Source organism: Oratosquilla oratoria, chromosome 9 (assembly GCF_046742065.1).
Source record: "Oratosquilla oratoria isolate Oo_2021 chromosome 9, ASM4674206v1, whole genome shotgun sequence".
NCBI classification, from domain to species: Eukaryota; Metazoa; Arthropoda; class Malacostraca; order Stomatopoda; family Squillidae; genus Oratosquilla; species Oratosquilla oratoria.
Window position 1 is genome coordinate 79,684,778 of NC_134785.1, and position 21,511 is coordinate 79,706,288.

At 44.1% G+C, this 21,511-nt stretch overlaps 2 protein-coding genes across 3 annotated transcripts in view; both read right to left on the reverse strand.

Moving 5' to 3' along the window:
• Positions 1-15,578, reverse strand: part of Hsepi (D-glucuronyl C5-epimerase) — a 61,198-nt gene extending 45,620 nt beyond the window's left edge. The window contains exons 1-5 of one of the 2 annotated variants that reach the window (XM_076191053.1): positions 15,186-15,578; positions 7,206-7,304; positions 5,900-6,061; positions 4,415-4,589; positions 4,144-4,255 (exon numbers count right to left, since the gene is read on the reverse strand). In XM_076191053.1, the coding sequence (XP_076047168.1) occupies positions 4,144-4,255; positions 4,415-4,589; positions 5,900-6,061; positions 7,206-7,304; positions 15,186-15,437 (800 nt within the window). In that variant the 5' untranslated portion in view covers positions 15,438-15,578. Of the gene's footprint in view, positions 1-4,143; positions 4,256-4,414; positions 4,590-5,899; positions 6,065-7,205; positions 7,305-15,185 lie in introns of both variants that reach the window. The other variant, XM_076191052.1, reaches the window with a different exon arrangement.
• A 214-nt stretch (positions 15,579-15,792) lies between these two features.
• On the reverse strand, positions 15,793-19,722 carry LOC143028639 (uncharacterized). The gene is made up of 2 exons (XM_076191054.1): positions 19,077-19,722; positions 15,793-16,013 (listed from the first exon to the last, which is right to left on the reverse strand). The coding sequence occupies exons 1-2, from the start codon at positions 19,628-19,630 to the stop codon at positions 16,004-16,006; spliced, it is 564 nt and encodes a 187-aa protein (XP_076047169.1). The 5' UTR covers positions 19,631-19,722; the 3' UTR covers positions 15,793-16,003.
• Positions 19,723-21,511: the final 1,789 nt, after the last annotated feature.

Sequence of the window (21,511 nt, forward strand, 5' to 3'; positions counted from 1 at the left end):
CCCATAATTACTGTATTTCCTCTGTCCTTCAGTATATTAGTTAATTAATATTTTGCATCATCTAATATTTTGGAATGGTCACTTTCTGTCCAGGACTGTGTTTTGGGGGGCACATACATCACTACAAAATTTCTACTCTTCATATGTTTGCTTTCAACTTCTATCATAATTGATTCTACATTATTTTTTCCTTCAGTTATTTTTGTTACATTTAAATCTTTATTAGTCAAAATTAATACTCCACCACCCTGTTTATCCTTTCTGTTCTTTGTCCAGATATATAAACCTTGTCCCACAGTGTTGGGTGGTGGAGTACACTTTAATTTAGTTTCCACTATTCCCATTATGTCTGGTGTTTCTAAGGCCAGGTAATCATTTGATTCATTCATTCCTGAAGTTATTCCATCTATAATGGTATAAGGTATTTTTAATTTCCTTTCACCTTGTATTTTTCTGTCTTCTTTGTTTCCTTTTTCCTTATATACCATTTTCTCAGCCTCAGGTCCACCACTCCCCAGGGCTGTGGAGTCAGAACACAAAACCTCCAACTCCGACTCCGACTCTGACTCCTCTATTTTTGGCACCACCAACTCCGACTCAGACTCCTCTTCATGTAAATAACTGATTATGGCCTACATATTTCATAAAGCCTATACAACACACATACATTCCAATCTTGAGTAGACTTATATCATTATAACTGGTTTATATAAAAGAATGAAGATGTTATAGTGTGGCTTTCCTATGTTTGACCTCTTTATCAATACTTTATAACTGAAGTAGAGACAAAAAAATTTAATGGACATTGAAGAAAATTCAGTAAAAAAAAAAAAAGATTCTATAATGTAAGACATTTGGCATAATATATATATCTTTGCAAATAAGTGACAAGTACATTTCAAAAACAAAAATACTGTATTTTATAACAAAAGTTGAAATATAACCTTTGTAAAGGATATACAAACCAATCTTATCGATTTGAGTACAATACAAGATACAGCTGAACATGCTTGAAACATGAAACTTTTTTTTTCAACTTTAAATATCCTTATTTCAATAATTCAATGTTAAAAAGTATAGAGGGAAAAAAAAGAAGGGGAAAGGAGAGAAGAGATAGTATTATTGCGTTAGTCTACAGTTGAAATCATAATTATCCTACTGTTTGGCAACACAGCAGTGGGAGAAACCACCAAACTGATGGAGTGATGGAAACAATGCATATGGAACTTGACAGGAATATTACAGCTCCCATGACTGTGTGTCAACAGGTGTAAAATGGAGGTGTTGATTTAATTTATTTAAGTAATACTTTGGATGTTTATCGGTCTATGTATAAATTCGAAAGCCAGCATTGCACAAGGATGTTTTGGGGGTTTAGTGGAATGACCACAAAGATAAGACAATGAGATTTATTACATTTTATAAAATTATGTTTTTTTTTATATAATCTACTTATAAGTAGTGTGTACTGCATAACTCTACAGACTAAACGAAGGCCTTATAAAGTGTAAATTTAACTGGAGTCAGAATCGGTCTATTTTTACCGATTCCGACTCCAGTGACACCATAATTGCTTTTGACTCCAACTCCACAGCCTTGCCACTCTCCAATTTTTTTTTTTTTTTTCACTTTTCGTTTTTTTCATTCACTTTGTTTCTAAGTTCTTTTTCTTTTTCTTCCTCACTCATTTCTTTTTTTATCCATATATTTTTGTAATGTTCACTATTTGCTAATTTCATTGTTCTGGATAGTACTTCCTTTGCAATTGTTTGAGATCTAAGCTTTACTTCAGTGGCCTGTATTGTTTTCTTTAGAGTATCTGCCTATCCTGTAGGTCTCCTCGATTTCCCTATCCAAGTCTTGTCCTTCCGCTTCAAATTCTTTCAAAATTTCCTTAGTGATCTCTTTCTTCTCCTTTTCCCTCTGATATCTAGGTATATCATGTTTCTCTTTAATGCCATAGATTACAATGCATCTTTTTTATCCACTGTGTCCCTAACTAAGTTGCCTTTCTCTTTAATAACTTGGATCACCGTTTCCTTGGTATTTTCCTTGACCTGTTGCTCCATTATTTCTTTAAAGGATACTTTTTGACATTCCTGTTCAACATTCCACTGTTTCTTTATTTCTTGTAAGTCATTTTCTTGGATTTTTTCTTCCACCTTTTCAGTCACTTCTTGCATTTGATCTTTTATCTCCTTTTTTAATGCCTCCTTCCTATTTATGTCTTCACTTTTCAACCTTTCATTTTCTGCCTTTAATTTATTTAATTCCTTTTTAAAGACATCTCCCTATTATTCTCCTCATTGGCTTTCCTTAGCATAGATACTTCTTTGTACATTGTTTTGTACTCACTTTTGGGTTCTATTAAATCATCCAAATTGTCATTAATATCTCTATTTCTCATTATATTTCTATACCTGGGTTCTCTATCCATTTCTAATCCTCTATGCATAATATTTCCTTCCCGTTTAAACCTCGAAAAAAAAAACCTCTTTCAAACCTTTGGTATTCCCTTGGTGTCTGAGAAAGACACGTCTTCTTTCGAACGACACCAAGTGGAGTTTCAATTCTACTTTCTTCTAAGCATCTCTTTGCTGGTTCTTTGTCTCTCGGAGTTTCTTTGCTACTTTCCATTTTTTTTAAGAAAGAACAATGAGAAAAAAAAGATAAAATAAAATAAAATAAAATAAAATAAAATAAAAAATAAAATGGAGATACAAAGATGTTTACATTTTGGTCCCAACGAGCTTTCGCTTTCACTACACCGTATCTATATAAACAACCAGGTCCACTTTCAAATCATTCATTCGTGAATCACTAGCTAGCGGTTGAGAGCGTTCGTTCTGGCACGTCCTGCTTCGACCGTGTGCATGTGTGTGTGTAGAGACAAAAGATGTGTACTATCTATATCACAAATGTGATGTCTTTCAACCTAATAACTATTCAGATGCCATTCAAGTTTTCCATTCTCATGGCCATCACTAGATACACTACTTCTGAAACTTTTACATGACATGCTCAACATCAGTCTTTAGATTCATTTGTTTGTTAAATAGCTGGAAGGATTTGCATATGGTGTCACTGCTCCCCCAAAGGTCTACTTCCTGTGGACAAAGTCTTCACTTCTCCTAACTCCTAGTGGGGGTTGCAGCCCTATGGGCTGGCACTTGAGCCCCGGATCAGTCCAGAATATCAACAAAGAGATCTATAGGTTTGGAAGCTGCCATTTACTTTTTTGGCATTACTGTTGTTGCTGCAGAGTTCCTGAACAGAGGACCCAGTAGCTACAAATGAAACTGCTCTATAGCAAAATGTAGGCCAGATGAAATTTTTTGGATCAGCCCACTTACTGGAGTGACAAATGAGAACCCTAAAATGAACAGACCAAATTGTAATATTACTGCTAGACATGCTTGTGGGCTGGACACTAGTCAATCCTGTGTGGGCTGGATCTGCCCTGTAGGCCAGAGTTTGCTCTCTAGGATCAGCAAATGCCTGTTCATTTCTTGTTACATTTGTGTATGTGACTGAATCTGGAAGAAGATAACAACTGGTCCAGATATGATGGTACTGAATGGATATGAAAATAAGCTTTTGTTTACACCATTTCATTTATCATGACAAGATGTGACCTACTTAAAAAAATACATAAATAAAAAGATATAATAATAATAATAATAATAATAATAATAATAATAATAATGATAATGATAATGATAATAATAATAATAATAATAAATAATAACAATGATAATAACAATAATAATAATACTAATGATGAAATAAATAGATAAATAAATAAACCTTTCTTTACAATAAATTATTCTAAGTAGTGTATGAATTTAACACATATGCTGAAGTAATGATATGAAATCTATGAAAAATGGAACCATGAATGTCGAACAAAGTGGCACTATGTGAGATATTAGTTAAAGCGATTGGTAAATGAGATAGAAAGTGATTGCGCTGGAAATTCTGAGGAGATTAAAAGCCTTGAAAGGAAGTAGTAAGTAATCCTAAAAGAAATATAGGAAAGCATGGAAGATTACATGAGTGAAAGCTTGATACCTCTACCTATATTTCTATGCAATAATGGGCATACAAATGCTCACACATGCATACATACAGACCCCTAATTACCTGTTGGGTGGTGGCTCCGCTAGATGTCGGCAATAATGAGATAGACCAAACTGGGCGATCTGGATGGGATATGTGTGTCCTGAGCTCTTCCACTGTGTTGAAATTGGAACCCCTGTCAATTAAAAGAAATCAAATTGACATAATTTCTTGTACGGCATTACTGTCACATATGAGGGAATAATGCTGGTAGATGACAAAAAAAAAAAAAAAACATAAATAAATAAAATAAAAAGTTTATGCATATGTGTGTAAAGATGGGGTTTCCATTTACCTTCAGTGCCAGAGATGCACTTGACACGATCACGAGCCTCAACATTGTACAGCTGAAAGTTGAGAAAGGTGCCATAGGGGTGGTAGGGTCCTTGTGGCTCGTATACTTTGCTATAGCTGTGTGACCATTCAAACACTTCTGTGCCACCTTCATCTACCAGTACACGCCCATACACCTGAAGAAGGAGTATACATTTCACCACGAAGAACAATTTTTGTGCCTCAGGTCTCATTAGTTACTTGATAGTAGTGTTCACCTCACTAAAGAGAGTGAATATAAAACTGAGAGGAAATATCTTGATCTGGGATGGGAGAGTGACACAAAGTCATGAAAACAAATGGAGGGAGATCATGTCTATAAAAGATGGAAGAAGAAGAAGAAGAAGAAGAAGAAAAGAAAAAAAAAAATGGAGACCCATAAATTCTTGGATTCCCTTAACTGATAAGAGCCCAAGCTAAAATCACATATGTATTCAAAAGTAGACATAACTGAAGAGAAAGGGACAGGACCCCATGAGTGCCAATCACTTCCTGAGTAAAAGAATAATTGCTGCTTCAAGTTTTGCTGACTGTGGATGACAACGGTCCTTGGGCCCTCCCACTGATCTCTCTGGGAAGGATCTTTGAATTGATGTCTTTATTGTATAAGTGTGGGACTGTTTCTACCTGTCACAGACTTGTAGTAGTGTAAGATGGAGAGGATCAGTTGCCTGTTGTCTGCTCTCATTATGTTTCACCACTTCAATACGAGTCAAATTCTCGCACATAGCATTGGCTGCCATTTGTACAATTCATCACACTACTCACATTATAAAATATAAAGTTGCTGCTGTATTACTTGTTCTCTTTTATTCTGAGTAATAATAAACACAGAAAACGTGATCAAACCAGTTCACAGAATCTGGTGGTAACTCATGTACAACTACAAAAAAAATATATAATCAAGACACCAAATGCCGGCATCCTCGTGAACCCACTCACACCTCATGATGCCTACATAGGCATCATCATACCAGAGTGGTTAAAGGTGGAGAAAATATACTTCAAGTTGTTTGAGAAAGATCTTGGGTCCAGTCTGAGGGTCACATGTCATCCCCTTGGGGTTGCACCTCCAGAAGGGAGTGAAGGTGTTGATGGGTTTTGAACATGGAGGCCAGGGTAAGGATTCTTTCCATCATTCATCTTGCAGGACCATCATGAAGGACGAGGAGAAAAGAAAAAAAAAAAAAAAAAAAAATGGGGAGTTGAGAAAGATGAGGAAGAGGAAGGAGAGAGGGAGGGAAGGAAGAAAAGAATGAGGATGAAAGAGAGGAGGAAAAGGAGGAGAAGGTAAAAGAAAATTTAAAGGGTGAAACTATGGAGCACTGAGATGATATGGAAAAGGAAGATGAGGAGGAGAATGAGAAGGATGAGGATAAGGAGGATGACAGGTCAGCACAAGAATCATGCTTAGGAGACTGAAAATTGGAAGTCATCATTATCATACCTCAAAGTAGTGATGGAGAAAATCAAATGGAACATAAACATCTTGGTCATCTCGTCTGCAAGAGATGGTAGAGGCCTGGTTGATGACGCATGGAATCTCACTCACAACCAGGTCCTGGCCCCCTCCACCAGGCCCACCACCGGCACCTCCAACGGTATCATCCTGCTGGTGAAAGAAGTAATCAGTACCTTGTGCAGACATCAAATATATGTACACACATATACCAAAGGCTTTTTTCCCCTTTATAAGGGAGGTGGCCAAAAAACAAAGGCATAAAAACCACTCCCACTCATTCCATCCCTATCACACTCCACTCCCCTCCACCCTCTTCCCTCCCTCTTATCTTGGCACCTCTTGGATGACAGGTCATCGCTGCATCTCACCCACTACCCTGGGTCAGAAGCAGTGTTGCAAGACATGACACATCCACAGCAAGGCCACTTCATTAAATCAGCAACCCCCCTCTCCATCCCCTCAAGCAGAAAAGAAGATGGGGAGAAATCCCTTCAGGCTGCGTCGAATTATTTCTCGCACATACTCGCTCACCCCCCATCCCCCACCCATTCCACCTCATGCATCACAGCATATATATATATATATATATATATATATATATATATATATATATATATATATATATATATATATATATATATATATATATATATATATATACAGTATATATGATTTTTTAGAGATGCGAGAGGGAAGGGACAGACTTGCTAACAGCACTGCATACACACAATCATGTGCCAAGATTAGCTTAATAAGAAATGTGAGACAGCTAAGAACCAGAGTCTGCAGTATAGAGAAATGAAGAAAGAACCAATCAGAAAAATACAAATGAACTAAAATTAATTACACAATAATACAGAGAGGTGAAAAGGAACTCTGAAAAGGGTATTGTCAATAAATCCAGATATGAACCTAAGCTATTCTACATGTTTATTAAGAGTACACTGGATGGTGAGGTCACTGAAGGGGCTGAAATCATGAATGAAAAGTTCTGTTCTGTTTTCATTACAGAAAATTATTTTGTAAAGTATGAAGATGTGAAGAGTAATGCTGAGCTGGAACATATAAACAGCATAAAAACCTGGGCCCATATGGATAGAGAAACAAATTGCGGGACGTTGTTCAGAGTAAGAACACAAAAGCCTCAGAGAAAGAAAAAATAAATCTATGCAAATAATTACATGCCTCAGCAACTGAGGTAACAGGGTACCATAAGTGGATGCTCTAAACATTTATTCACTAACTACATGTGAAGGGTGAGGCCCAAGGGCATTCCTCTGAGAGTTCTTACCTGGTGGGGGAGGGTTTGCTGGTCTCGAGTGCCATCCTCCTCTTCTACATAACTCTCCTCCACACCTGCACCTCCAACTCCACCCCCTCCAGCAGCGCCCTGCAACAAAATATACAATGGAATACAATGAAAGGTACACCAGGACACAACCTTCATGAGGACAACCTAAAATACAATAAGAACTGTTCCTTCCAATTTTACAGACTGGAATCCTCCTGACTCACATTGGCTGGCAACAGTCTCCAGACCAGAGCTGGGTACATTCCTCCATCTGTTCCTAAGTGCATTCCTCTGTGCATTCCGCTTTAGTTTGGATGCAGTTAGCACTCCCAAACTATTAAAGCAATATAGGTGCTGGTATAGTATGTGGCCTACCTTTTGGATGTGACCTATGAAATTTTTCTTTGGTATAGTATGTGGCCTACCAGACTTTTATTTCGACATGAACCTGTCTTTTAAGCCTTAATAGTTTGAGAATGCTAACCGCGGCCAAACTAAAGCAGGACACACCAAGGAACGCACCTATGAACACACCAAGGAACATGCCCAGCTCTGCTCTGGAAAGACATGTTGAACATCTGTATTGCATTACTGTGGGACTGTTTCTTTGTTGTTGGCTTACAGAAACTATGAGAGAAGAATAGTTGTCGTTTGTCAGCTTTCTTTGTTAAAAGGTGGAGGAAATACAATGTTCCCCAGGAAAGATCTTGGTCCCGATCTGGAGACTGAGTGTCAGCCCCTTGGGGCTACACCCCTGAGGAGATGAGGGTGTTGACGAGTCCTGAAGAGGGGCGAAAGGGAGACGTCCATTCAGGGCCATTTCTTGCTATAGGTGGACTAGGTAATTGCCTAGGGCCCCCACTCAACCAGGGGCCCCTGGGGTAGCTTGGAAAATTTTCAATTCCCCGTCCACCGGGACCCCTGATAAAAATTTGAAATTTCTATTTGAAAATTGTGGTTCAGTTGAATTTGGTTAGCTGAAACTACACAAGTCGAACACAGTGAATCATACAGCCAAGTTAGACCCATCATTCTCATTAACGAGAGGATTAAACAGAGCAAATACACAGTAATGGCATCAAAAGGAAGTTATCCCAGCAGCACAGAAAATGAAAGAAAAAGAAAACTGCTGAAGAAAAATGGTCAAAGGATAAAGATAAGTCATTTATCTTATAATCTAAAGAAATACTTTAAACATTTGCTTTTTATATGGTTTCTGAATATTAGGAATGGTGATGATTATTTTAGACTATTGTGGTAATGGATCATTTAGCTTAGTTTTATTACTTTAACTAGTGTGTGTATTTACTAATGCTGAAAACTTTTAAAAGTGACACCTTTGTGACTGGTTCAAGCTTTAAAGAAAACCTGTACATCAAAAAACAAAAAACAAAACAAAAAATGTTTAACATAAAAAAAAATAATTGCAATTTTCTGTATAACTGCAGTCTACAACATCACTGCAATGATCAAATTGGAATATGCTCTCATGATATATTTTTGCTTGATAGCCTAATGAAATTTGTCTTTGCAGGAGTATTTCCAAAACATTTTGGAGCTCCAGACATTGAGCCAGAGGGAGCTTCTGAACTTCCTGACCAGGAAGCTCCAGGGTCATCATTTTCTTCAGGACCTCCTTCTATCCAGGGAGCTCTAGGACCTCAGGACCTCAGGATCTCAGTCATCATAAGGACTGTCAAAATGGACAAAGCACCAGAAATCAAAGTACATTTTATGGGATTTCTTGCAGCTTCTGGAACAACAGGTCTTGGTTTGTCATCACTGATTTTGAAGAGACCAATGAAGGTGAATATTCCCTTTGATGATTGCAGAGGGAAATTATATGATAATGGTGCCAACATGAGAGGGAGGAACAAAGGAGTTCAAGCCAGACTTATTGAAAAGAACCCTCATGCCCTTTATGTTCCATGTGGGGCACATTCCCTAAACTTGGTGGTATCTAATGCAGCAACAGCTTCAAAAGATGCCACCAGCTATTTCGGCAATGTACAGAAACTGTACAGGCTTTTTTCAGCATCACCACAAAGATGGGCAATCCTAAGGGATCATGTCACTGTTGCACTCAAGACTTGGAGTTGGAGTGACACAAGGTGGGAGAGCTGTATTAACAGCATAGAGGCAGTAAGGGGAAGATGGGCAGAATATTTTAGGGAGTTGCTAAATGTGAAGGAGGATAGGGAGGGAAAGATAGCTGCAGTGGGAAATGCTAAGAAAATGAGAGTGATGAGTGAGGAGAATGGAGGAGAAATAAGGAAGGATGAGGTGAAGGCAGTTGTTAAGATGATGAAAGCAGGTCAGGCACCTGGTCTGGATGGATGCCATGCAGAATGTCTGAAAAAGAGAGGTACAGTGATGGTGGACTGGTTGGTGAGGTTATTTAATGTTTGCTGGAGAGAGGGTAGAGTGCCGGAGGACTGGAGGAGTGCCTGTATAGTTCCTCTTTACAAGGGAAAAGGGGACATGTGTGAATGTAGTAGTTTCAGAGGGATTAGCTTGTTAAGTGTAGTTGGGAAGGCTTATGGGAGGATCTTGATTGGGAGGATTAGGAGAGGAACAGGAGTAATTGGTGAGGAACAGTGTGGATTTAGGGCAGGTAGAGGTTGTGTAGATCAGATCTTTATGGTAAGACAGATATGTGAGAAAGCTATAGGAAAGGGGAGGGATGTTTTTTGGGCTTTTATGGATCTGGAAAAGGCTTATGATAGGGTAGACAGAAAGGCACTGTGGGAGGTTGTGCAGATATATGGGATAGGAGGAGGGCTTCTGGGAGCTGTCAAGAGTTTTTATGAGAGTGGTAGAGCTTGTGTCAGGATTGGAAATGGAGATAGTGAGTGGTTCGAGGTAAAGGTAGGACTTTGTCAAGGATGCGTTATGTCGCCCTGGCTGTTCAACTTATACATGGATGGGGTGGTGCGAGAGGTGAATGCAAGGGTAGTGGGTCAGGGATTGGAGATGGTTAAAGAAAATGGAGAAAAGTGGGAAGTGAGCCAGCTGTTGTTTGCGGACGACACTGCGCTTGTGGCAGGATCGGAGGAGGGATTGAGGAAGTTGGTGACAGAGTTTGGGAGAGTATGTGATAGAAGAAAGCTAAAGATAAATGTGGGTAAAAGTAAGGTGATGAGATGTACAAGGGGTGAAAGTGGCAGTAGACTGGAAGTGAGCATTAAGGGAGAGCGACTGGAGGAAGTGGATAGTTTTAGATACTTGGGTGCAAATGTGGCAGGAAAAGGTGGAGTGAAGGTGGAGGTAGAATGTAGATTGAGAGAAGTGAGTAAATGCCTTCGTGGATTAAAAGGTGTAATGAGGAATAGACATTTGGGAATGGATGCTAAGAGGAGACTGTATGAAGGAGTGATTGTGCCAACAGCACTGTATGGGGCAGAAACATGGAACATAAGAGAGGAAGAGAGAAGGAGTTTGAATGTGCTTGAGATGAGGTGTCTGAGAAGTATGATGGGGGTTACTAGGCTAGATAGAGTGAGAAATGAGGAGTTGAGGAGGAGAACAGGGGTGGAAAAGGAGCTGGGAGATAGGGTTGATGAAAGAATATTAGGATGGTTTGGACACATGGAAAGAATGAGTGAAGAAAGACTAGTAAAAGAGGTATGGAAGGCAGATGTGGAGGGAGTGAACATGAGGGGACGTCCGAGGGTGAGGTGGATGGATGGGGTGAAGGGGGCTTTGGGGAAGAGGGGAATGTCTGTTGAGGAAGGACGGGAGAGGACAGAAGACAGGGGTGAATGGAGAATGGTTGTATATGGATGATGTTGTGATTGCATGATGTGGAATGGGTGGGGGGATGGGGGTGAGGTAGCATGTGTGAGCAAAATTTGACGCAGCCCGAAGGGATTTCTCCCCGTCCTCTCCTTTTATGCAATGGGGGGACGGAGAGGGGGGGTCGCCGATTTAATGAAGCGGCCTTGCTGTGGATGTGCTGTGTCTTGCGACACTGCTTCTGACCCAGGGCAGTGGACAAGGTGTAGGGATGACCCGTCATCCAGGAGGTGCTCAGATAAGAGGGAGGGTGGAGGAGTGTGGAGTGAATTCAGGGATGGAATAGGTGGAAATGATTTTATGCCTTTCCATTTTTGGCTACCTCCCTTGTAAGGGGGAAAAAGCCTTGGTATATGTATGTATGTATGTATGCTCAATTTCCAAAAACTGGACAATCAGGCATTGAGTAACCAGCATGACAACCTCCCCATGACATTAAGCACTGGAAATGTAAGTGACATTGATGGAAAGGAACTGGCTGTGGAAGGCAAAAACTTGCCAAGCTTACCCTCAGATGACATGACTGCTGGAGCTCTTCACCTTTATTCACAAAAAACATTTGGAGGAACTGTATCCCAATCTGTGAGTTGCCCTGAGAATCACCTGCACTCTCCCTGTGACTGTGGCCTCAGCAGAGAGGAGCTTCTCGAAGCTCATCAAGACCTATCTAAGGTCTTCCATGGGACAGGATCGACTCACTGGTCTTGCAATAATCAGCATCAACCATGAGGTGGGCAAGCAGGTGTCATATGAGGACATCATTGATGACTTTGCAAGTAAAAAAGCCAGGAAGCAGACATTTTGAGGACAATACAATGTTACTGTGAATAATGTGAATTGATAGTTGTTTTTCTGGTGTGTGACTGTGATGTTGATTAAACATTATTTTAAGTGTTTTTTTTTATTATCTTTGCACTATGAAATAGATATAAAATAAATAAATGTGAAGTATAATAGTTTCTTGCATCTTAGCAGACCATCTAAGGAGCTAGGAATTATGGTATAGTGTTATCATGGGCCCTGGCGTTCGACACGAGCAGGGCACCATAGGTTTACAAGGACTCTTTGGGCACAAGGCCCTCATTGATAAATATGTAGGACGTGGCATAGTTTTCCCTCTGCGCAGGGAATACGACGTTACCCCCAAGTCAGTATAGAACTGTCCGTCTTACTGTGAGCATGTAGCTCTCCTATTGTGACTCACTTCTGTACGCATAACCCACTAATTAATAAAGACTCCAAACGTCCCCCCGCGTTTCTGTTGCACACATGGCGCAGTGAGTAGGATGCTTGCAATTGCTTGCAGTGTGCAACAATGAAACATGGGACGATACGTGAATCAGTGGCGCGTACTGACGGAACTAGACCGATAGGCGACAGTGAACACGCTGGACCGTGAGTGCAGTGCCGATACAGTGAGCATGCACGGGACCGTGCAAAATCGTGTGATAGTGATAGTGGCGTGCGTTCGTGCACGTAGTGGGGCGAACAAAGAGGCCTTTGTCCCACTGCTCCGCCCTGCTAGCTGCGGACGCCACCCTGCACGGGGCCCAGGCCAAAGCAGGCCGCGCGAACAAGGAGGCCTTTGTCCTGCTTCGCCTTGCTCACCGCGAGTGCCACCCGCGTGGGGCCTAGCTGACTCGCACAGGCCACACCCACCCAGCTTAGGAACTGCCACACTGTCTCTGCACACCCGTGGCAATTACGTCACCGCAGGAGGAGTCGACACCACTGCCGCCCACCGGAGGCATTGAAGGGGACCGTCTCGAACGCCCAGTAGGACCTGCACGCATGCACCGTGTCACTATGAAAGGGGTCCCCCGCCAGACGCACGCACTCTCCGCCCCTTCTCCCGGAGGGACTGGCACCTGCCGTCCCAATGCCTTCCGGGCCATCGCCCTCCACCACCTGTCAGCACCCGCAATGTGCTGCCCTTTGCAGGTGCGGAATCACAGGGATAGGCCCTCAGCACCTAGGCTTATTGGAGATATCAAGAGGTCTGCAGCCGCTGCTCTCAGCGCAGACGACGCGGTCGACGTATCTCACGTGACCCCCCCCCCCCCCAATGGGACACTTCTGGGTGACCTCACTCCGCCACCTGTCAGTGCCCGTGCCGTATTGCCTGACAACACAGGTGCGGAATCACAGGGATAGGCACTCGGCACCTAGGCACGTTGGAGATATCTGGAACCAGCCTACAGACGCCGCTCTTGGCGCCGATGACGCGGCCGACATATCTCACCTAGCCCCCCCGCAACGAACGCTTCCGGATCACCTCAACGTCGGAGACAGGGACTGCAACGCCGCCATACGGATTCACGGGGAGGTCCGAACGCCCCTCCTCTCCTTCGGCTTGGCCAGTCCCACTCGACTTCCCGGACCCTGTCCTGGCGATGACATACGCAAACAGGTGCGCCGAGCTGACATTGCCCATGGACAGCTCCCGGCCGCCACTCGCGACTGCTTCCTACTATACTTTAGTGACGTGCTGGTCTCCAAGGACGACCCCAGCATCGCCCCCCCTAGGAAAGACCATGGTTCTCCCCCCCTTCGTGAGAACCCACCTGCAAGCCGACGCGACGCCCCACGCCGCCCGCACGCCCAGGCCGATACCGCTCGCATTTCAGGTTCAAGCGAAGGAAGACTTGACTCAATGGTGCAGCAAGGTATCGTCACGCCCATCGTAAGGCGAGCTCTGTCGCCGCCGCCCGTGCTGGCGCCCTTCGAGCACCAGGCCGACCTCTCCGCTCGGCGAAGGATTTGTCGTCCTCGTGCGTGGACCCCCTTCGATTCCGCCTCCGACGCAGTTTATATGCGTGACTGAAATACCGCGCACTTCCGCTTCGTCCAGTGTGGCCTACGGTTTCTGACGGATGCCGAAACCTGATACGCCACTACCACTGGAGACGCTTGCTGCCATCTGGGCCGCACCCAATTGCAAGCCATGCCCGTTTGGATGGCCCCACTTCTCGTGGATGACGGACCATCGTTCGCTCGTCCCCCTCCTCACGTCAGGAACTCCGTCGCCGGCAATACCGGCGCTCCGCAGTGACGACCCGTCGCCAGCCGCCGACACCGACGGAGCGCTCTGAAGACTACGGGCCGCGGCACGGATAAGCCCCGCCTACGGTCACCCGCTGACCTGCGTGACCTCCGGGCTCCCGTCCGACTACCGCGCCCTACCCAACTCCATCCCTCCGTATTGGAAGCTCCGCACCGCCCCTTCCGCTGACGAGGACCGGCGCTGTCCGACAGCGCGTTGACGCCCCGCCATCTCCGGGAGCGACCACAGGTCTTGAGAGAAGCCGCCCCGTCGCGTCCCTTCCTTCGGTGGAGGACATGCCGTCCTCATGCGCGGATCCCCCCACTTCCGCCTCCGCCGCTCGCCCGGGCTTGCGGGTAAGCATTCCCCTCGCCGTGGTCGTGCGAGCACGGAGGGTGGGGAGGTGTGGTATAGTGTTATCATGGGCCCTGGCGTTCGACACGAGCAGGGCACCATAGGTTTACAAGGACTCTTTGGGCACAAGGCCCTCATTGATAAATATGTAGGACGTGGCATAGTTTTCCCTCTGCGCAGGGAATACGACGTTACCCCCAAGTCAATCTAGAACTGTCCGTCTTACTGTAAGCATGTAGCTCTCCTATTGTGACTCACCTCTGTACACATAACCTACCGATTAATAAACCCACGAACTACACAACCTGTTTCACTGCCGCCCTTGCAACATGCTTGCAAAGAGGAATCACTTTATCACTGTTTGACAAACCCCTCAGGGATAAATGAAATCCCTACATACCTATCTATCTTGGGCCCTCCAAACAGCATCTTGCTAAGGGCCCCCACAAAGCTAGAAACGGCCCTGCGTCCATCACGTAAGACCAACCACATAAAAAGTATATTGTGTCAATTAAGCGTTTATATATTCCCTTTAACGTCCAGCTTTTCTCATAATCTTGTGAAAATATTTTCATTGTGTAATTCCTATTGTACTGGTTTTTACGACCATCCTATTGTTACGCAATGGGGGCAAATTACAGCTTGTAGCCCAGCTTTTTTGTTATAAAGTCTGTTTCTTAAGGGTAACAAGATATAATAGCAAATCACTGTTTTGACGTAAGGAAATTAGTAAGTCTTGCAATTCCGAAGTACCCCTGGGCTGGGGAACTTTCGATGCGGATACTCACATGGACGTGACTCGTCTGCAGGACGGTGCGGTGAGGCTGTGGTCCCTCTCGAAGGCGTGGCGGGCCGCCCCCGCCTCCGCTACTGCCGACCGCCGCCGCCGCTGCCGCCGCGTCGGAGCGAACCACCACGGAGTCGCGAGGGGAGAGCGGCGCGCGGGAGGGCGGCTGGCGGCACTGCGTCAGGAGGAGGACCGTGGTGGCCATGACGCCCACGCTCCCGACGAGAACCAGCCCGCGCACAGTTACACGCATCTTGAGTCCTGCTGCTGCTGCTGCTGCTGCTGCTGCTGCTGCTGGAGTGTTGCTACCACTGCCGCCGCCGCCGCCCGCGTCGTCGTCCTCACCACCTGCGGCGCCTCACGTGTGGGTCTTCGCTTGTCGAGGGCAATCGGCAAGGCGGGGATGTCGCTGGTGCCGCAGCCGCCCACCGCCACCAACGCCGCCGCCGCCGCTGCCACCGCCGCAGCTCCAACCCGCGGTGTCTCTCCAGGGGGCGCTGCGCCCGTTGCACTCAGCACCTCTGCCGCTGCTGCTGCGGCTGGGCAAACCAAGCAAGCGGCCTCCGCCCTCAGCCCCCCGTGCGCGCGCGGGCGGCGAATGGGTGCCTCCTACAGGAGCGGGGGAGGAAGCCCCGCGGCGCCGCGTCCGCTGTGTGGGCCGCCCGCAGCCACACCTGGGCACCTGCGGCAGCAGCAGCTGCGGCGCATGCTCGACGCGCAGGCAGGCCGGACTCTCAGCACCACACCATGGTCACGCGCAGGAGGGCGGCGGCGGCGGCGGCGGTAGCAGGAGGGCTCTCGTCTACCTTGCACACCAAGTCACCACCAGCTAAGGTAAAAAAAAAAAAGATAACATTAATAACAACATTGACAATAATAATACATATATATACCAAAGGCTTTTCCCCCTAACACGGGAGGCAGCCAAAGACAAAGGCATAGAAACAACTCCCACCCATTCCATCCCTAATACACTCCACTTCCTTCCACCTTCTACCCTCCCTCCCATCTTGGCACCTCCTGGATGACGGGTCATCCCTGCATCTTGTCCACTGCCCTGGGTCAGAAGCAGTGTTGCAAGACACAGCACATCCACAGCAAACCCATTTCATTAATTCGGCGACACCCCTCTCCGTCCCCTCATGCAGGAAAGGAGAAGACGGGGAGTAATCCCTTCGAGCTGTGTCAATCTATTTCTCATACATACTCCCTCACCCCCATCCCCCACCCACTCCACCTCATGCATCACAGCATCATCTATACACAACCCTTCTCCATTCACCCCTATCTTCTGTCCTCTCCCGTCCTTCCTCAACAGACATTCCCCTCTTTCCCAATACCCCTTTTACCCCATCCATCCATCTCATCCTAGGACGCCCCCTCATGTTCACTCCTTCCCCCTCTGCCTTCCACACCTCTTTTACTTATCTTTCTTCACTCATCCTTTTCATGTGTCCAAACCATCCTAATACTCTTTCATCAACCCTATCCCCCAGCTCCCTTTCCACCCTTGTTCTCCTCCTCACCTCCTCATTTCTCACTCTATCTAGCCTAGTAACCCCCATCATACTTCAGACATTTCATCTCAAACACATTCAAACTCCTCTCTTCCTCTCTTATGTTCCATGTTTCTGCCCCGTACAGTGTTGTTGGCACAATCTTTCCTTCATATAATTTCCTCTTAGCATCCATTCCCAGATGTCTATTTCTCATTACACTTTTTAATCCACGAAGGCATTTACTCGCTTCTCTCAATCTACATTCTATCTCCGCCCCCACTCCTCCCTTTCCTGCCACATTCGTACCCAAGTATCTAAAAATATCCACTTCTTCCAATCTCTCTCCCTTAATACTCACTTCCAGTCTTCTACCACTTTCTCCCCTTGTACATCTCATCACCTTAATTTTGCCCACATTTATCTTCAACTTCCTCAATTCCTCCTCTGATCCTGCTACAAGCGCTGTGTCGTCAGCAAACAACAACTGGCTTAATTCCCACTTTTCTCCATTTTCTTATTAGCACAAACCAAATAAAACAGCGTCACTCCTTATAAAGAACAAAACAACTAACTCCAGAGAACGGAGTGAAAACAATGTAGTGTATAAACACACATGCCAGACTGGGAATTGTGCATCCCTTCAAAATACGTACACTGGATTCACCAGAACTTCTCTAGAAAAAAGGCTGTATCACCATCGTTACAATGGTGGAATTTTCGCTCACTACACAGCAGAATGACTAAAGACCACAAACAGCAGATTTAAGAAATAATACTTCAATCATTTACTGAAGAAATGATCACCGCAGACTACAAATAGCAGAAGCTGTTTTAATTGAAAAACTCAGCAGACCACCTTGAATACACAGCAGAATCAATTGATACCTCAAAAAACATAGTGACGTTTGGTCATAACAGTTCCGGACAAAAAAATCACAGCCCACTCGGTGAGGTCATTCTCACTTGTGAACTATATAGACTAAGAAGATTAAAATATTTACTATTACCACCCAGCTGAAGAAGAGGTAAGAGACCACGATCTATTTCGGAAACTTCTGTTCCACATTGATCAATGAGGAAAAAAGGGTCTTCCGCAATTTTGAGCAATCAGCTACACAGATCGTCAGAACGTCAGCGGCTATCCAATTTAACAAAAGTTGTATCAGAGAGATTACTCCAAGAATAAAAATAATAATAATCATAATAGCACGAAAAACATAAGCATGAAGGAAACTGTATGTGACCATAAGGCCTACACTAGCCAGTTCCATATCCATTACCACCTGTCATCTCCATCCATAAAGTTGTCTAACCTTTCCTTAAAACAACCTATAGTTTCGGTGCTCACTACATGGTTACTAAGTCTATTCCATTTGTTGACCACTCTATTGGTAAACTAGCGCCGATTTCCTTCTTCATTCTAAAATTGTCCTGGAAACAATAATAGTAATAATAATAACAATGATAATAATAATAACAATAATAATAATAACAACAACAATAATAACAATAACAATAATAATAATAATGATAATAACAATAATGATAAAAATAACAAATAATAATAATAATAATAACAAAACAATAATAACAATAATGATAATAAAATATTAACTAATAATAATAATAATAATAATAAATAATAATAAAAAATAATGATAATAATAATGATAAAAAATTATAATATAAATAACAATAATAATGAATAAAAATAAATAAAAATAACAATAATAAATTATAATAATAATAACAATAATAATAACAATAATAATAATGATGATAATAACAATAATAATAACAATAATAATAATGATGATAATAACAATAATCAAAATAATAACAAAAACAATATCCATAATAAGACTCCATTGCCTTTACAACGAAAATTCCAACAAGAGAAGATAATCATAAATGAAGCGTTCAGCAATCCCTACCACAATTTCGTCTAAGTATTATCAAATTACAAATCTTTATTAAAGAAGACAGACAAACACAAACACATGCAACAACGCGTGAGCACGATCAAGTCTACTTCTTATTTTCTACTCTTGCATTCAAATCACCTCGAATAAACGCAGTCTTACTTCACTCTGAGCGTGCGATTCTTTCAGAGAAGACGCCATGAGCCCGTTTATGTTTCTGTCGTTACTTGCTTTCCACCTCTCCAGATCAAATCCTCACCGAAGACTTCTTCCACTCATCTTCCCGTACATATCTTTTTTATCATTTTCTTGTGTATTCACAGTCCATCCACGTCTATTTTCTATTTACGTTAGTTATCTTACGTGTTCCTGTCTAAGCACCCACGCCCAGGCTCATGTTTTGCTTGTTCTCTTTTTGTTCTATAAGTTCTTCTTTTCCTCGGGTCACCTCGACCACCTACGGATACGTACCTTGGCCCGACTTCGGAGCAAATCCTCCAGCCAGCCTTTACTATGGCACAAGTCTTCTTGCAGTTGTAGTTGTTGTAGTTAATGTCGTTGTTGTTATTGTAGCTGTTTCCGTTGGACTCGTTGCTCTTGTAGTACCTATAGTTCTCGTTGTTCTTGTTGTACCTGTACTTGTTGTTCTTGTTGTACCTGTACTTGTTCTTGTTCTTTTTGTACCTGTAGTTGTTGTTGTACCTGTAGTTGTTGTTCTTGTTGTACCTGTAGGTGTTCTTGTTCTTGTACCTGTAGTTCTTGTTCTTGTACTTGTAGTAGTTGTTGTTGTTCTTGTTGTACCTGTAGTTGTTGTTCTTGTACCTGTAGTTGTTGTTCTTGTTGTACCTGTAGTAGCTGTTGTTGGTGGTGGTGATGTTCAGTCCCAGGAATGAGACGACGATCCCAGTCGCTCCGTAAGACCGACTCCTTGGTAAGACTCCCAGATCCCAACCTAACGGGGGCTCAATTACCGTTGAATTTGGGGGAAATTCTCGGGACGGGGAGAAACCATATCGACTGCGCATGCGCGAGTCAAGCCACGAAGTAACGGGTACCGGGTATTCCCTCTGGTATCTTACTCGCGTTACCAGCAGCCACAGTCCGGAAGTTCTGGGATGTCACCGGACGTACCACGCGTACCGGAGAAAGAGAAGCCACCGGTTGTATCGGGCGAGGAAGTCAAACCGGGTCTAAGCCACCGGACGGAAAGTCCTCCTCCTGTGTCGACACAGGAGGAGGAGGAGGAGGAGTCCCGGGTCTTCCCTCTGGAGGGGTGGAAGGGTGGAGGGGCGGAGAGGTGGAGGGGTGGGGGTGTGGTAGCCATTACTTTCTTGTATCATTCCACGTCAACGTTAACTCCAATCGCGGTCGATTTTCAGTTTCCATGAAGAAAGAGAGGAGAGGAGGAGGAAGAAGAATAGGAGGGGGAGGAGAAGGAGGAGGAAGAAGAGGAGGAGGAGGAAGAGGATAATGGTGGAAGGTAAGATGCCTTGCCATATTATTGTCCATATCATCACAGTAAACGTATGGGGGGCTCCCAGATGACCAGTCCCTCACGAAATAAATACTTAATACATTAATATATACTTAAACAATCAATGGAAAAAAACAGCCTAACCCTCCCTCCTTGTCCAACTTCTATTTCTACCTTCGCTCCTGGCGCCGGTATAAAGCCCCTCCACCCCAGGCGCCAACACAAAAGCCCATCCCCATCCCTCGGCGCCGACACAAAAGCTCCCCTCTGCCAGCCAACCCCACCCCCCGCACCTCCCTGAACCGGTCAATCTTCCTCGCAGTTGCGGCGCCGCACCGACGCCAATTAGTATCCTGCGGTGCGCGATCCGTCTCCTGCGGCCAATTGTGAATCTGGACTGGCTTGGCTTTGTGGGCGCCCGGGGGAGGGGGTGGGTCGTTTCAGGGGGACGCGTGTTTGTGCGTCTGAATATTTCTTTTTCTTTTTTCTTTTTCTGCAGGATGTGACCTGTACGATCTATATTAAGACTGCCCTCACGGTGGGCAGCCTGCCTGCACACACAGGGGCTGTTGTGTGGTAGGGGAGAGGGACATGGGAGGGGGGAGGAGAAGGGGGAGCCAGAGCAAGATGGAGTGTCTTGTGTATGAGAGAAGAGGAACTGTAGGCATGATTTCCATGTGCCCTAAATAGCATCGAGCTTTCTTGCATATTTTCATGTCCGTCGCCACGTGATTGCATTCCATCGAAGAAGGAAAACAACCCCATAATTGTGATTTAAATCGCCTGACGGCAGCTGGAAAGATAATGAAGAGTCGTGCGATACCCAACACGGGGTTTAAACTTTTCACTACAGCAACCATCCCATCAGTTGTCGGCAGGTGATTTCATTCAACCAAAAGAAACGTCCCCCACCAACCCCCATTGCAGGTGGTAGGCTCGAATACCTGAAGGATGAAAATAAATAGAAAATGAATAAATAAAAAGGTCGTAATGGCTACTTCCGGCCAAACACTTAAACACTCCATTATGATGACCCCGCCCTCTCCCAACAATCAGAATAATAATAATAATAATAATAACAATAGCGCTATTACAGTGTTACTATAACTATTACAATTACTTCTATTATTTTCTTAGTCACTATCATCATTATTATTACCAACATGAGCTCTGTTTGTAGTGTTGTTGTTATTACCACGACAACTACTATTACTATCATTATCGTTGTTACTATAAATGTTGAGATAAATCAGCTTCGTCTGTCAGGCCATCGTAATGAGCCTCGCTGCACTGCCCTTGACCCGACCAGTGAGGTGGGAGAGGGGGAGGTGTTCGACGAGTTTTATTAGTGTACGTGTGAGTGTGTGTATCCAAATGGTCCCCAAGCCGAACATCGTGTTGTTCAACTAGTTCGGATATGGGAGGGATTACT